This window comes from Ambystoma mexicanum, chromosome 3q (assembly GCF_040938575.1).
Source record: "Ambystoma mexicanum isolate Mex_15411 chromosome 3q, UKY_AmexF1_1, whole genome shotgun sequence".
In the NCBI taxonomy this organism is placed as follows: domain Eukaryota; kingdom Metazoa; phylum Chordata; class Amphibia; order Caudata; family Ambystomatidae; genus Ambystoma; species Ambystoma mexicanum.
Window position 1 is genome coordinate 1,218,867,132 of NC_090926.1, and position 16,091 is coordinate 1,218,883,222.

At 48.6% G+C, this 16,091-nt stretch overlaps 1 protein-coding gene across 1 annotated transcript in view; it reads right to left on the bottom strand.

Annotated features, from left to right (window-relative positions):
• FBXW9 (F-box and WD repeat domain containing 9) overlaps positions 1-16,091 on the bottom strand; it is a 503,699-nt gene that overhangs the window by 434,826 nt on the left and 52,782 nt on the right. Inside the window, exon 2 of the mRNA XM_069604110.1 lies at positions 14,083-14,252. Within this exon, the coding sequence (XP_069460211.1) occupies positions 14,083-14,150 (68 nt within the window). The 5' untranslated portion in view covers positions 14,151-14,252. The remainder of the gene's footprint in view (positions 1-14,082; positions 14,253-16,091) is intronic.

Sequence of the window (16,091 nt, forward strand, 5' to 3'; positions counted from 1 at the left end):
ACATGGCTACCATATATGTACCTGGCATCAGCACCCATCCCTCACCCCCACCCATGTCCAGGTACAGAGACTGGCATGCTCTCATGTTCAAAATCTGAATAGGGCTCCCCATGCGGCATTTCAACACATGCAACAACCATGTGCATCACACATCACTGGTCGCACATGCATTACCATGATGTCCCTGCACACATACATGCATACATGGCCTTTGGCACACATACAGGCAAGTATCATAGAACCAGCACACCGCAACATGCCCTGTCTCACACAGTAATGCATGGACACTTACCGCTCAACTCCAGACGGGCCTCCCTCTCAAGGATCTGGGCGTGGAGCGCTGGGCGTACGCGTTCCAGGACCCTCATCTGGATGGAACTCATGCGGCCCCGGCCCCCCTCCACGAGGCGCCGGGCCTTCACAAGGGTCCTGGACCTCAAGTCCTCCCAGCGCTTCTTGATCTTCAGGACGTCGCGGGTTGCCACCCCCTCTGCGTTGATGGCAACCACACAGTCGGCCCAGATCCTCTGCCGTCCTTCCTTGCTGGCGCGGGACGATCCAAAGAGGGCATCATACTGCCCCAGGACATGCTCCACCAGGACACCAACTTCGGTGACAGTGAAGCTGGTGCCCCTCTGCCCCTCTGGCCTGGGGTTGCCACTGGTGCCAGATGTGGAAGTGCCCGACATGGCAACCCCAGAGGCAGGTGTGGGTGGGCAACTGGGTCCTGGGGCTGGGCTGTGGAGCGATGTAATACCAGTCGGGAGTCTTCAGTTCCAGCAGGGGTGGACACAGCAACTGGACCCCTGCAGATGGCTGATGTGCAGGCACCAAATGGCAGGGCACGGTGGCAGCAGGCAGGCAGGCAGCAGCAGATGGCACGTGGGAGGCTGCTCGGGGCACTGGGGGGCAGTAACTCGGCCTTCTGGGCAGGAGCGTGGGCTTCCGTGTGTTTTCGCGTGGCCAGCTTGATACGGAGTGATTTGGCACGTGAAAATCCTGCACGTCAGCGTGAAATCCGAGGAAAGGCCCTTAGCGCGTAAGCGCGTCAGCACGCATACGCGATTCTATTGGACCAGAGTCCCTCAGCGCGTAAGCGCGTCTGTGACGTGACCCGCACGGGTGTTCCCCACTCAGCACGTGATGACGGGGCACACGTGGAGATACTGCACGTCAGAGTGTCATCGCGTGTAATTGGACAAAAGTGCACGTACACGCGATTGGCCTATGTACGTGTATTTAATGGGTGCGCGGCCACTTACACACGCAAGTACGTCAGCGAACCTGTATCACGTGGTGCGTGTGAATTTCCGCACGCTATTGGACTGGGAACTGGATTCCAGGGGTGCGCGGGTCACACGCTGTATCCCGTGGTGCGTGTGAATTTCCACACGCTATTGGACTGGGAACTGGATTCCAGGGGTGCGCGGGTCACACGCTGTATCCCGTGGTGCGTGTGAATTTCCACACGCTATTGGACTGGGAACTGGATTCCAGGGGTGCGCGGGTCACACGCTGTATCCCATGGTGCGTGTGAATTTCCACACGCTATTGGACTGGGAACTGGATTCCAGGGGTGCGCGGGTCACACGCTGTATCCCGTGGTGCGTGTGAATTTCCACACGCTATTGGACTGGGAACTGGATTCCAGGGGTGCGCGGGTCACACGCTCGCCTAGAACACGCGCTAAGCATAAATTGCGGACTTTAACAATAACAAGCTCAGACGCCAGGATGAACATACCGTTCCTAGCAGCAGTGGCAGTGGGCTACCAAAGGAGGAGGAGGAGGATAGTCAGGGCCAGAATATTCACACCCAGAACCAGCCTTTTCGGGATGCCTGATGACCAGGTGTATGGGAGGTACAGGTTTCCACCACACATCATACTGGACCTGGTGAGTGAGTGGGAGGATGACCTCACATCACCCACCCTGTGCTCCCAAGCACTCTGCCCCCTGGAGAAGGTCCTCAATGTACTGCACTTCTTAGCCACTGGATCATTTCAGCGGACAAGTGCCATAGTGGGTGGGGTGTCACAGGCCACCCAGTCACGCTGCCTACACCAGGTCTTGAACATCATGACTGCACGCCCATCAGTCCGCAGGCACATATACCTGCCCAGAACACCTGCAGAAAGGCATGCTGCCGCCCTGGATTTTTACGCAGTGGCACGATTCCCCAAAGTGCTAGGTGCCATCGACTGCACCCATGTGGCTCTACGTCCCCCCAGGGCATCTGAGCACATCTATAGGAACCGCAAGCACTGGCATTCAATCAACGTGCAGGTAGCATGTAATGCCAAGGGAATCATCACCTCAGTATATGCCAACTATCCCGGCTCCACCCACGACAGCTTCATTTACCGAATGTCCACCCTAAGCCGGGACCTAGAAGCTGGGCGGCATGGCGATACATGGCTGCTTGGTGAGTATGTATGCCACTGCACATGCATGCATGTTGGATACTGAGCAAGGTCACAACCTCACCAATGATACCAATCCCCACCTCCACAGGGGACAGTGCCTACCCTCTCAGCCCCCACATGATGACGCCAATTCGGAACCCCACCACGCCACCCCAGGTAAGATTTAACACAGCCCACATTACAACCAGGGGCATAGTGGAGCGCACATTCGGAGTGCTGAAGTCACGCTTTCGCTCCCTTGACCGTTCTGGCGGGCAGCTGTTATACGCTCCCCCAGTAGTGTGCAGGATCATAGTGGCAGCATGTGTCCTGCACAACGTTGCAACACGCCGGGGCCTGGCCGTGGACATGGTGGTGGCCCCACATCCCCAACCACATGCACAGCCGCTGCGCATGGGAGGGGAAAGGGCACCGGGGGAGGCAGCCCGTACACAGCTAGTGGCTAATTACTTCACATAGAAATCACACCCCTGTGGAGTGCACACTGCCCTGGCACATTCCATCTGACAATCAATGATGACTCAACCTGACACTGATCCTGAATGTGTGGAGAATGAACCGGGAATTCCATGTCAGCCTGAGATTGTTCACCTGGAAGTGTCACAATGTGTGCATCCCTACCCACACAGACACCACCAATGCAGTTTTGTGAAGTTACACATTGAAGCAGCTAAAATGAATACCCACTTGCAAAATGCAACAAGAGGACAGTGCCATGTCAGCCAACCCAACCCCAGCACTGCCACACGACACACCGTGCCATGTCATGCTAATTGCAGGTAAACAAAGTAATCCCCACAACATGACATCACTCTCACTATGTACAGTGGCACTATTAGAAACCTGCAACACCTGAAATGCTCACAGCAATGCCGGACCAACAACATACTTGAGCACGTAGTACCATTAACATGACATCAAAAATGTTACATATTAGTAGTCTCACCACCTGGAAATGCCTGCACTCCCACCACTACCAACTGTGCAGTGTTGGCGCCATGTAGAGTTGTAGGTGCACTGCTGCCAACATGGTCCCCATCGCCAGACTAGAGGTCCTTGTGTGGACTTGAGGAAGGGACCTGCAAATTGGGAGGTAGACACAGAAGAAGAGTTACACATCAATGCAACATGCAGTGTACAACACAACAGCAATATGCACTATGAATGTATACACAGTATTGACTACAGACTGGCCACACAGCTCATGGGAGTCCAACGTCACTGTGTAATTCACTGTCACTTGGGCACACCCTTTGCAAGCCCATGGAAACGGGAAGCAGGAGGGGTGTGTGTGACTCAAACCCAAGCATCTGAACCAAATACATTACAAGCCTGCATGTGACCAGCCACAATGCAGCGTATGCCCACAGGAACCACGGAAGCCAACACATCGGAGCCAACACATCGGAGCCAACACATCGGAGCCAACACATCGGAGCCAACAGATCGGAGCCAACAGATCGGAGCCAACAGATCGGAGCCAACAGATCGTCCCAAAAAAATTGGGAATAAAAGAAATCAAAATAAAAATAAAAATAAGAAACAATCAAAAATGGCCATTGATGGGCCCGGGGGGGTTGGGGAGGCCACCCAGGAGGTCCGAGGACAGGATGCACACCAGAACTCACCTGCGTGGATCCTGGGAAGATAAAACACCTCCATGGGCTCATGGCCCACACGGCTACCCTATTGTGGGAGTATCACTGCTGTCGCTATTATCACCCTGTGCAGCTGCATCCGGAGGTGGTTGCACTATGGGAGGCAGCCCACGCAAGGCCCTAGTCTGCTCCTCCATGGCTGCAAGCATGCGGGTGTGGTAGGTCTGGTTCTGGAGGATGAGTGTGCAGAGGTCCCCATGCAACAACTCACGGGATGCCCGGACCTCCGCCCTCGTTGCCTGCATCTCAGCTGAGAGCGTACGGGTGAGACGCTCCAGCTGCTGTTCTGTCCTTTGGTGTGTTGAAGCCTCAAGCTCAACAAGAGTCGTCCTGAGGTGTAGGAGCTCCTGCCTCAGGGCTTCCCTGTGGCCCTGGGACTCAATGGAGATGGCCTCCTGCAGAGTCGCCAGTGCCGCCCGCCTGTCCCTGTTGGACCCCAACATGTCCTCCCTGTGTGACTGGCAGATGGAGTCGGTTGCCTGCTCTAGTCGCTCCATCAGCCTTTCTGGGGGGACAATGGAAGTGGCCACCCTATCCATGGCCTGAGCCATCATCTCGGATGATGCAGCCTGTTGGGTAGCCATACCGTAAATGGATTGCTCCCATGCGGTATTGCCGGGTGGCGTACGGCCACCACGTCGGCGGGCACCACACCTGTCTGGGGCAAGGCGAACTGCGCCTTGCTGTGCCGGCACTGCCTGAGGCTGCAGGACTGCATTCCCCCTCTGATCTGCTGGCCCAGGAACAGGATCAGATGTCGCGGAGTGTGACCCTGCATCCGTAACCACCGAAGGCGTAGCTGCCAACACTGACATCCCCATGGAGGGTACTGACCCTGGTGCAGGTGGGTGAGACAGAACAGAATCCCTCCCTGGAACACTCACCAGCGACGGCACGTAGGTCTCATCCGAATCAACACCTGAGTACAGCTCGGGGGAGGTGCAGCCAGAGACACCCCTTGAGAGCACGACCTGCAGCACTTGTGGGTTCTCCCCCACCACCACACCACGTCCCTCACTGGTGGTTGGTCGGCCCTGGGACACCTCCTGGGTCTGCACCATCTCCACAACCCCAGCAGTATCAGGTGCGTCTTCCCCTGCAAAGACATGAAAACAAAGTAATGGAAACAGGCATTAGCACCATGGCACACATTGAGGGCTGAGAAGCAAGAGAACCAGTACTTGATTGACACATGTCCCACATGACTAAAACCCTCCCATGCATGCACCCTCACTGCGTATGAAGTGCAGGCAAATGGCACACACTGATGACACCAAGATGGAAGATGAACAAATTTTCTGCATGCTGCCTGGCAGTGGCATCACACATTGGCCTGTGATTGGCAGGTGAAACACACATGCCATCACACAGATGGCATGTACCATTGCTATTGAGTGAAGATGGAGAGGAGGGCAGCACCTATTCATTCAGTCCAGTTCCCGCATGTAATAGCTTTTCTGATTCTAACAGGTCAGATTTTTCACCTGGAGCTGCCAGTCTGAAATGGTCAAATTGCACAGGGACATGTGTGTACAAATGATATCCAGGTAACAAAGTCACTCCACTTTACCATACCCATGTCAGACATGTGACTAGTGGACAGCGACATGCCTAGTGAAAGTGGTGGAATGCAAACAAACTGACTGAACAGTGAAAAATAAGCAAATATGTTGTGTCAAGGTGACACTTCAAGGGCAACTGGCGTGCAGTTGTGCTAGATGTCTACTGTTGGCAGAAGGGATACTGCTATGGCCAAATGCAGCTGCGCAGGAAGTATTGCATGAAGCACATGGCTGACCCATACGACTCAGGCGCACACACTCTCACCTGGCACCCGAACAGAAGCCCTCACACACACACCATGCACATGGATGACACACACATGCATGTGCACTCACCGGACAATGCCTCGTAATCAGCCAGATCTCCCACGCCTTGGATCTGTTCCTCCGTGACGTAGGTCCCAGCGACTGACTCATGTGGAGTGAGTTCCATGTCTACTACTGGAGACCCACCTCCAGTCACTAGAGTTGCGGCATGACTTGAGGCCAGCTTACTCTTTGCCCTGCGCTTTAGGTCATTCCAGCGCTTATAGCAATCATTGGCTGTGCGCCTCACGATTCCAAGGGCACTTACGATGTCCGCAACGGTCTGCCAGTGTGCCTGGCGTTGTGCAGGTGTGGTCTTGGATCCTGCAACAATGACCATCTCGTTGTCATGTCCGGACACATACTCGACAAGTGCATTCAGTTCGTCATCCGTGAAGCTGGGCTTCCTGGATGGGCCGGACTGTGTAGCCGTGTCTGGGGCATCAGCCTGTGCCGGACGAGCACTCTTCCTCTTCCGCTTGGAAGGTGGTGGTGATCCTGAGTGTCCTGCGCCGCTCTGGACACTAGGGGCAGGAGCCCTGGTGGACTCTGTATCAGGAGTGTGGGATTGCACACTCAGCATGGGAGTTGGTGCAGGCATTGGCTCTAGTGTGATGGTGTCAGGGGGAATGTCAGCAGCATGGACTAGGACCGACACTGTCCTGGCTGGGTGTGTGAGGGCTGGGGTGGATGGAGCCGCAGCTGCCCCTGCAGCCACTCCGCCCTGCCTCCTTGGTGCAGCAGATGACCTTGCTGCCCCAGATCCACGTGGCATGATGGCATCAACGTGCACCAGCGCACGTGTCGTAGCCCTGCTGACCTGGAAGTCAGCCATGGAGTCAGCCAGGTCTGGTGCCACAATGGGCTGGTCCAACAAGGGCTGAGCATGGATGGTGTCAGCCACTTCAGCCTCAACGGGAGGGGGGGAGGGGGGGAGGGGGGGGATGATGGGTGCCCTTGACTGGTCCTCCACACATGGGGGGACAGGCTCACCCTGCAAGTTACGACCACGTCCCCTACCGGATCCACCACGGCCACCACTTGTGGCTCTTCCACCTTTGCCACCCTTACGGAATCCTCGCCTCCCAGCCATGGCACTGATATTAATGTGCGTATGGGAGTGGCTGTAGACAATTGTCCTGGGCAATTGGGGGTCAAAGGGGTTGGGTACCAGATGGTAATTGTACCCTAGTGCTCTAGCACGGCTGATTGTAACCCCTGGGGAAAGATGACGGGTCACGCAACGCACAGGAGGCCCAAAAAAGGGAGATGACGTGCACGCAACCCCTCCTAGACCACGTGTGCAGAAAGAAAAACCTGCACTACGCTGTGGCACCCAGTAACACAAGAATGAACGTATGCGTGTCACACGCAGCCTAGAATGACCTCTGAAGGGGTAGGCTACACACGGGGCAAGCACAGAAGTTGGATACGTGCGTGACTCACCGTCTGCCAGGTAAAAGAGCGTGAAGAATGAGCGCGTTTGGCTGGCTAAACCCCCGCCAAAAGAAGATGTGTACGCTGTCTGAGAAGACAGGACAACAGTAGAAGGGGACACTGTTTGAGGGAACAGGCCCAGGTAAACCAGTAAAAGAGAAAAAAGAGAAAAAGCTGTCAGAGGTAACAGGGAATACGAACTGGAAACGCCGTGAAGTAAATCGCGTGTGAAACGACAAGAAGTACAGAATTCACCCACTCGCTCTCCACGAAAAGCACGTACAAGGAAATGGTGTTCTACATGTACCTTATATACAGGCCCACACGTACAGCGTCACTTACGCGGCGTGTACGTTCACCAATCACACGCTTTGTCACTCCTGCGTGTAGATCCATTTTCACCAATCACACGCTTTGTCACTTCTGCGTGTAGATCCATTTTCACCATTCACACGCTTTGTCACTTCTGCGTGTAGATCCATTTTCACCAATCACACGCTTTGTCACTTCTACGTGTACATCCATTTTCACCAATCACACGCTTTGACACTGGGACGTGTCACGCAACAATTTCCTGCACGTGCAGGTGACTATAGGCGCGCATATGCTGTTGACGGGTTTACGCGCTAAGGGCCTTTGCTGACGTGTGGGATTTCACTCCCTATCAGGCTGTCCACGCGTTCACACACGAGAGACCACGCTCCTGGCCAGGAGGCCAAATTACTGCCCCCCAGAGCCCTGAGCACGCTCCCACCTGCCATCTGCTGCTGCCTGACTGCCTGCTGGCCACGTGCCCCACAGTGCTGGTGGGTGGGGGTGTTGGGAGACATGGGTGGGGGCCTGGTGGAGGGTGCCCCTGCACTGGTGGGGGTGGTGGGAGACATGGGTGGGGGCTTGGTGGAGAGTGCCCCTGGTGGCGGGGGGGTGGTGGGAGACATGGGTGGGGGCCTGGTGGAGGCTGCCCCTGGTGGCGGGAGGGTGGGGGTGGTGGGAGACATGAGTGGGGGCCTGGTGGAGGCTGCCCCTGCACTGCTGGGGGGTGGGGGTGCAGGGGGACATGAGCAGGTGTGCAGGGTAGTCCCCTGTTTTGTAGGCTGCCTGCAGGGGCCGTGGAGGGTGTACAGGGAACACCTGTGAGGACCCACCCAGCCTAATCGCGTGTGATGATTCCCACGCACCCCTGTAATACACGTACTCTGGCCAATCGCGTGTTAAACTTCCCGCGTACCCCTGTAATACACGTACCCTGGCTAATTGCGTGTATAACTTCACGCGTACCCCTGTAATACACGTACCCTGGCCAATCGCGTGTTAAACTTCCCGCGTACCCCTGTAATACACGTACCCTGGCCAATCGCGTGTTAAACTTCCCGCGTACCCCTGTAATACACGTACCCTGGCTAATCGCGTGTTAAACTTCCCGCGTACCCCTGTAATACACTTACCCTGGCTAATCGCGTGTTAAACTTCCCGCGTACCCCTGTAATACACGTACCCTGGCCAATCGCGTGTTAAACTTCCCGCGTACCCCTGTAATACACGTACCCTGGCTAATCGCGTGTTAAACTTCCCGCGTACCCCTGTAATACACTTACCCTGGCTAATCGCGTGTTAAACTTCCCGCGTACCCCTGTAATACACGTACCCTGGCCAATCGCGTGTTAAACTTCCCGAGTACCCCTGTAATACACGTACCCTGGCCAATCGCGTGTTAAACTTCCCGCGTACCCCTGTAATACACGTACCCTGGCTAATCGCGTGTTAAACTTCCCGCGTACCCCTGTTATACACGTACCCTGGCCAATCGCGTGTTAAACTTCCCGCGTACCCCTGTAATACACGTACCCTGCCTAATCGCGTGTTAAACTTCCCGCGTACCCCTGTAATACACGTACCCTGGCCAATCGCGTGTTAAACTTCCCGCATACCCCTGTAATACACGTACCCTGGCTAATCGCGTGTATAACTTCACGCGTACCCCTGTAATACACGTACCCTGGCCAATCGCGTGTTAAACTTCCCGCGTACCCCTGTAATACACGTACCCTGGCTAATCGCGTGTTAAACTTCCCACGTACCCCTGTAATACACTTACCCTGGCTAATCGCGTGTTAAACTTCCCGCGTACCCCTGTAATACACGTACCCTGGCCAATCACGTGTTAAACTTCCCGCGTACCCCTGTAATACACGTACCCTGGCTAATCGCGTGTATGACTTCACGCGTACCCCTGATATGCACATTACCCGCTTTGCGTTCCTTGTTTGGCAGCCCTGTAAACTGGTCCAGGGTTAGCGCAGCCCTTTGCGATGATTTAGCGATTTTGATGGCTTTTCCTTGCGCGAGGGCGTTCTTGGGGGCGTTACTGGCGCTGCTGCAGGGTCGCTGCGATACTCTGCGCCACGGCTGGTTTGGGAGCATGAAATCCATGAATACGCTGTGCGCGGAAATCGGTTTTAGCGCACGTGCCTGGCGCAGTCAATCGCACGCGGACACTCTGCGCCAGCCACTTGCGACACTTTTCAGCGAAATTCTATGAATTACCCTGATAATCTATTGTCAAAATAGGGTAATCCATTTTTTATCTTTCTTACTGGATCCATTCTTACCCATTCTTTTATTTGCTCAAGAGTCATACACTCTAAAATCTCCTTTGATAAACATCCATCTTCATATACTCCAGCCACTATAAAATGTTCAGAAGAGATTACTGGTTGTTTATCAATTTCCCTTAATTGTTCACTACCTGGGAACTGACGAGACAGAGCATCTGCCTTTCCATTTTGTCTTCCAGGTTTAAAAGTGATTACAAAATCATAATCGGAAAAGAACAATGACCATCTTAATTGTCTTGGTGTTAAGGTTTTGGCAGACTTTAAAAATAAAAGATTTCTATGATCTGTTAAAACAGTCACAGTATGTCTGGCTCCTTTCAAATAATGACGCCATTCCTCAAAGGCCAACTTAATAGCTAAAAGCTCCCTATCCATGATTGTATAATTGATTTCAGCTGAAGAAAACTTCTTGGAAAAATAAGCAACTGGATGCAATTGCCCAGTGGTTTCATGCCTTTGAGATAAAACTGCTCCTATAGCCAGATTGGAGGCGTCAGCCTCAACAAAAAAAGGCTTAGAGAGGTTTGGATGTAGAAGCACTGGGCCAGTAATGAAACAATCTTTTAAAATCTGAAAAGCTTCCTCAACTTCCTTATTCCAAATGAATTTAACTCCTTTCTTTAGAAGTTTAGTAACTGGAGTAATAATTTGAGAGAATCCCTCAATAAATCGTCTATAGAAATTAGCAAAGCCCAGAAAACTCTGCACCTCCTTAACCTTAGTTGGGGAAGGCCAGTCTCTGACCGCTTGAATATTTTTGGTATCCATCTCCAGACCTCCAGGAGTAATCACAAAACCAAGAAATTCAACTGTAGTAGTATCAAACTGACTCTTCTCCAATTTTGCAAATAAATGATTATCTCTCAATTTTTGTAGAACCAATTTTACATGATTCTGATGTTGTTCTAAATCTTGTGAGTAAATCAAAATATCATCAATGTAAACTACAACAAAAATGTCCAAAAATTCACGTAAAACTTCATTAATAAAAAACTGGAATGAAGCAGGGGCATTACATAATCCGAAGGGCATAACTAAATATTCAAATACTCCATACTTCGTCTTGAAAGCTGTTTTCCATTCATCTCCTTCTTTTACATGAACCAGATGATAAGCCCCCCTCAAATCCAATTTAGAAAACATTTCAGCTCCTGGTATCTGATCTAACATAACAGAAATTAAAGGAAGCGGATATCTGTTTTTTATGGTTACCTTATTTAGCGCTCTATAATCAATACAAGTCCTTAATGTTCCTTCTTTCTTAGGAACAAAAAATAAAGGTGATGCCACCGGGGATTGAGAATGTCTGATGAATCCCTTTGCTAGATTTTCAGAGAGATACTTGTTGAGATAATCATTCTCTTTTTCAGTAAGTGCATAAACCCTGCTACAAGGTAAAGTAGCTCCTGGTTCCAATTCTATTTTACAATCAAATGGTCTAAGAGGAGGAAGACCTCCTGCTTCAACCTCATCAAAAACATCACTAAATATTTTATAACAATCAGGTAACTCTCCCATAACTGCTCCAATAGTGTGTGAATGTAAAATAGGTCCTACCTCCCCTAAAAACCTAGCACCCTTCTCATCAACAACCTGCATATCACTTGATGAATTAACATTAAAACAATGTTCCTTACAAAAATTGGAGTTTAACTCAATAACCCTTCTTCCCCAATCAATCAAGGGATTATGAAATGTAAGCCAAGGCATGCCTAAAATTATTTTTAATTGTGGAGCATCAATCATTTCAAAAATCAACTCCTCACCATGGTTACCTGTCATAATCATAAACAAAGGAGATATTTCATGAATGATAGGTTCAGAAGTTAATTCAGATCCATCCACTGAACTAACCTGCTCAATCAAAACCTTCTTCACTAAAGGAATACCTAAACTTTTCGCTACTCCCCGGTCCATAAAATTTCCAGTTGCCCCAGAATCAATAACCACCGGACCACTGCCCACCAATTTCTTTAAAAAAAAACCAAGGATACATTTATTGTTATATGAGGAACTGCTGCCTGAAGAGTATTGGCCACCTGATGGTTCTTGACACTGAGAGTTTGTGCCTTTCTTGGAGTGTAAGGGCAATTTCCAAGAAAATGTCCACTCCTTCCACAATAAAGGCATAGATTATTTATTCTTCATCTATCTCTTTCCTCTTTAGAAAGAGGTCCTCGAACCTTTGTCGAACCCTCAAAACTTTTTGACTTAAAATCTCTATTAACAAACTCTAATTTAGGTCTTTCTAATCTAAGGTTAGATTTACTTTCCTGCCTATTATCTCCCCTCCTACGCGCCAATCTTTTATTATTGAGACGAAAATTTAATTGTATGACTAAATCCATTAGTGTGTCACAAGAGGTGGGTCTATTTGCTATTCCCGACAAAGCATCTTTTAACTCATCTTTTAATCCTCTGTAGAATATTGAAGCTCTCTTCTCTTCAGGCCAATTACTTTCAACAACTAAAGTCTTAAACTGAGTAATATAACTAACTAACTCACAATTCCCTTGTTTTAACTCCAGTAATTCTCCATCTACCTGTAAGGATTCTTGGCGTTTATCAAATATTTTACTAAACTCCTCCTTAAACAACTTGAAATCATATAATGCTGGTTCTTTCTTTTTAACCAACAGTCCAGCCGAGCTAGCCACTTCCCCAGAAAGATAAGATATCATAAATGTAATTTTTGACAAGTCTGAAGTAAATACATCTGATCTACTTAAAAAATGCAATTCACATTGAGTGATAAAAGTTTAAAATCCTTTAGCTTCACCAGAAAAATGTTCTGGAGGAGCTAGAGGCACTGGTTTCAAACCACCAATTGCTCCTGACTAACCTGCCTAACTCCCTCATCTCTAGAACTGGATGTTCCAAAGGAAGTTCTTCCCTCCAACCAACCCACCTTTCTTCAGACATTTCCTGAATCTGTATCACCTTAATATTTAACTCCTCAATTTTCTTATTTAAAAGAACGTTCTCATTTATTGAAACTCTCAATTCCTCTCTCAACTCCTTAATCAGATCCCCTAAGGATTCCATATTTATTTTGGGATGAGGTCTCAGCAGCTCAGGCGAAGTAATTAACTTAGGCCTTTCATTCTGTCAGGTCCTGATTTTTCCTTTATCCAACGCGGGAGCTGCTGAGCCCACCAATCCCACTAAGATGTCTAGTTCACAACTGAACTGTACAGTTGAGTTCAAGACAACTCTGGGGGAAAGGGGAAAGTGGATAAAATAACAAATGAGACACTGGATCTTCTATATTCTTCAGGTCTCGGCATAAATAAAAGAATGCTTGTTACACATTTAAACTTATACATATACAATTACATTTTCTTATTTTTATAACATCTCAATTTCATACCGGAATATCGTCTACAAAAGCTAAGAGGATGATAACTGCTGTATAATATTGAGAGTTTCCTTATAGAGTTCAATTCTCATAAAACCTTTTTGAAAACTCTTGTGGAGATTGTCTTTACAAACTGTTTGGAAAGAACTCAAAACTAGTTGCAGTCTTAGCTATTAGTGAATTTCTTTGCTTGAACTCATTGAATCTTGTTGAGAAAATAACAGCTGAGTTTCTTTAAAAAGATTGAACAAATAATAACCTTGTTATTAAGGAAGTTCCAACTGATGAAGTTCTTTGTGTGCACACATTAAAGTTGGATTTAACCCCAAAGTACAATAAGTTTTCTACTTTCCATAAGTAACTTGCTGAGAATTAAAATGTGAAAGTGTATTTACTTTTCAGCAAAACCTGTTCATACCAAATATGCGAATGCTGACTAAGATTTCCCTTTATTATTCTTTTCTGATTGCTTATCTTTTGTATCCTTTGAAGTTCTTTCCTTCTATTTGGACCTGAATGCCTTTAAAATCAATTGTTTCATTTAATATCACAAAAAATAACATTAGATGATGTTGTTCCTTTAAAAACAAATTGCTTGTGCTGACTCTGCCTTCAAAGATCTCGTAGATGGGAGCCATTGAATTCATTTAATGAGTTCCGCCATTTTAAGAAGGTGAACATAGTTTGTCACTAATAAAAATGCTAAATTTAACGTTCTTACCTTGTTCTGTAATGCGTAGTAGAAGCGTTCTTATTTACCTTCCGGAACGCGATGACTAATATCTTCATTTTCTTTTTCAGCCGCAACGAAAAGAAAACACGTTCGCCGCCAGAACCTCTCGAAAAACCGAAGACATGAAGCGTGATGCCGGTGCAGCTCAGGACTCCGAACTCGAGATGAAATACAAGGTAAGTTAAACACTACTAATGTCTATTTTCAAGCGCGCATGCGTTTAACTTTTAAACTGGAATGTCTTTTTTCAAGCGCGCACGCGTTTTAACTTTTAAAACTGGAACAATCCTTTTCTAATCATGTTAAATAGAACTGAAATAAGAAACTTTCGGTTTCAGAGTTTTAATGTCTCTGCTTACGCGCACGTATGTTCAACTATTGACAGGAAAAAATTCTTTACAAAAACCTTTGTAATAGAACTAAATAAGAAACTTGCAGTTCCTAAATTTTAACAAACTCTGTTGCAACAGAAAAGAAAACAGTCCAAAATTCTGTTTTCCAAATAAATATACATTAGATAGTACTTAGATTGGATTTTGACTTTCAAAACTTGACAGTCTTCTTTTCTTCACAAAGAATTCTTCAGCATGAAGAAAATAGAACTTGACTTTGTTGTGTTTTCTTCTTACTTAAACTTATTTCTCAGAAGAGTTCTTTCAAAAGGCCCAAAACGATGAGAAACAGAAAAACATGACCAGCTCAGAAAACTTCATTGATGAAAGGCAGTTTAAAATGTTGGGAATCAAACCATGACCATCCTGATACCCAATCAGAACTCCTGTCTTTGCCCTCCATTCTGCAACCCAATCAGAACTCCCGTCTCTGCCCTCCATCTTGGCTTGGGGTCTCATCAATACTCTGAAAACAACAGTTAAGGCCCAAACCAATTCTAAGGCAAAGATCATCAAAAAGCATAAAAAATCAAACAATCAATATACTGTAAGGTAAAAACTGTCTCATTGACCAACCTATTTATTCTGAAACCTGACACATGATACCTTGGGTATCTCGGAGCGGGCACTGGACTGGCTGACCTCCTTCCTAACTGACCGTTCGTACCAGGTCATTCTGGGCACCTTCTCCTTAACTACCACCTTCTCTACCTGTGGTGTCCTGCAGGGCTCAAACCTCTCTCCCTGGCTCTTTAACACTTCCTTTGCTTAGCTGGCACTCATTATTTCCTCCTTCTCCTCAAACTTTCAGTGTTACACAGATGACACAGCTCTTTTTCAAACCTTCTGCTGACCCTCTTGCATCTTCCATCATACCAGTTTCCCTATCTGCCATCCAGTCCTGGTGTACCTCAAACAATCTCTGCCTCAGTGCCAGCAAGACTGAGATTGTTCCTGTTATGTAGTGACTGTCTGTGTGATACTGTGAGTCTGTGATATCACATGGAGTGTTGCTGTGTGAATGATTGGAATGTTTATCTGAGGGTTCCACACTGAGGCAGTTAGAGCTCCCCTGCCTGGGTGATGGGGCCAGTGCTGGTTTAGTCCATTCGCTCTAGTATTTATATTTATGTTAATGTAACTTGAGTTCCTGTAATAAACGTAAGAAGTAACCCAAGAAAGCCTGGAAGTCACTTTACAACATTGGCGACGAGTTGGTCTTGAGAGAAGAATCTGCGCTCAAGAAGGAGAACTTGAAGACTGAAGGAGCCTGCTGCGGGGGGTGCAGGAGAGTGGAGGACAAAGTAGAAGACAACACTGCCCCCATATGACAAGTAAGACCCATCACCCAGGGCCAAGAGGGGGAGGAGGAAGAAAGTGCCACATTCTGAGGGTTCAGTGGTCCACAAGCAGAAGTGAAAGGACCAAAGGGTTAAAGGAAGAAGCAGGGCCTAGGAGGGAAGCTCAGCAAGGGAGCATGGCCCTAAAGGGGAAGTAGCTCTCAGGTGGAGCTAAGCCAAGCCCATTATTATGGGAAAGCCCGGCAAGGGAGCATGGCCTTAAAGGCGAAGTAGCTCTCAGGTGGAGCTAAGCGAAGCCCATTAT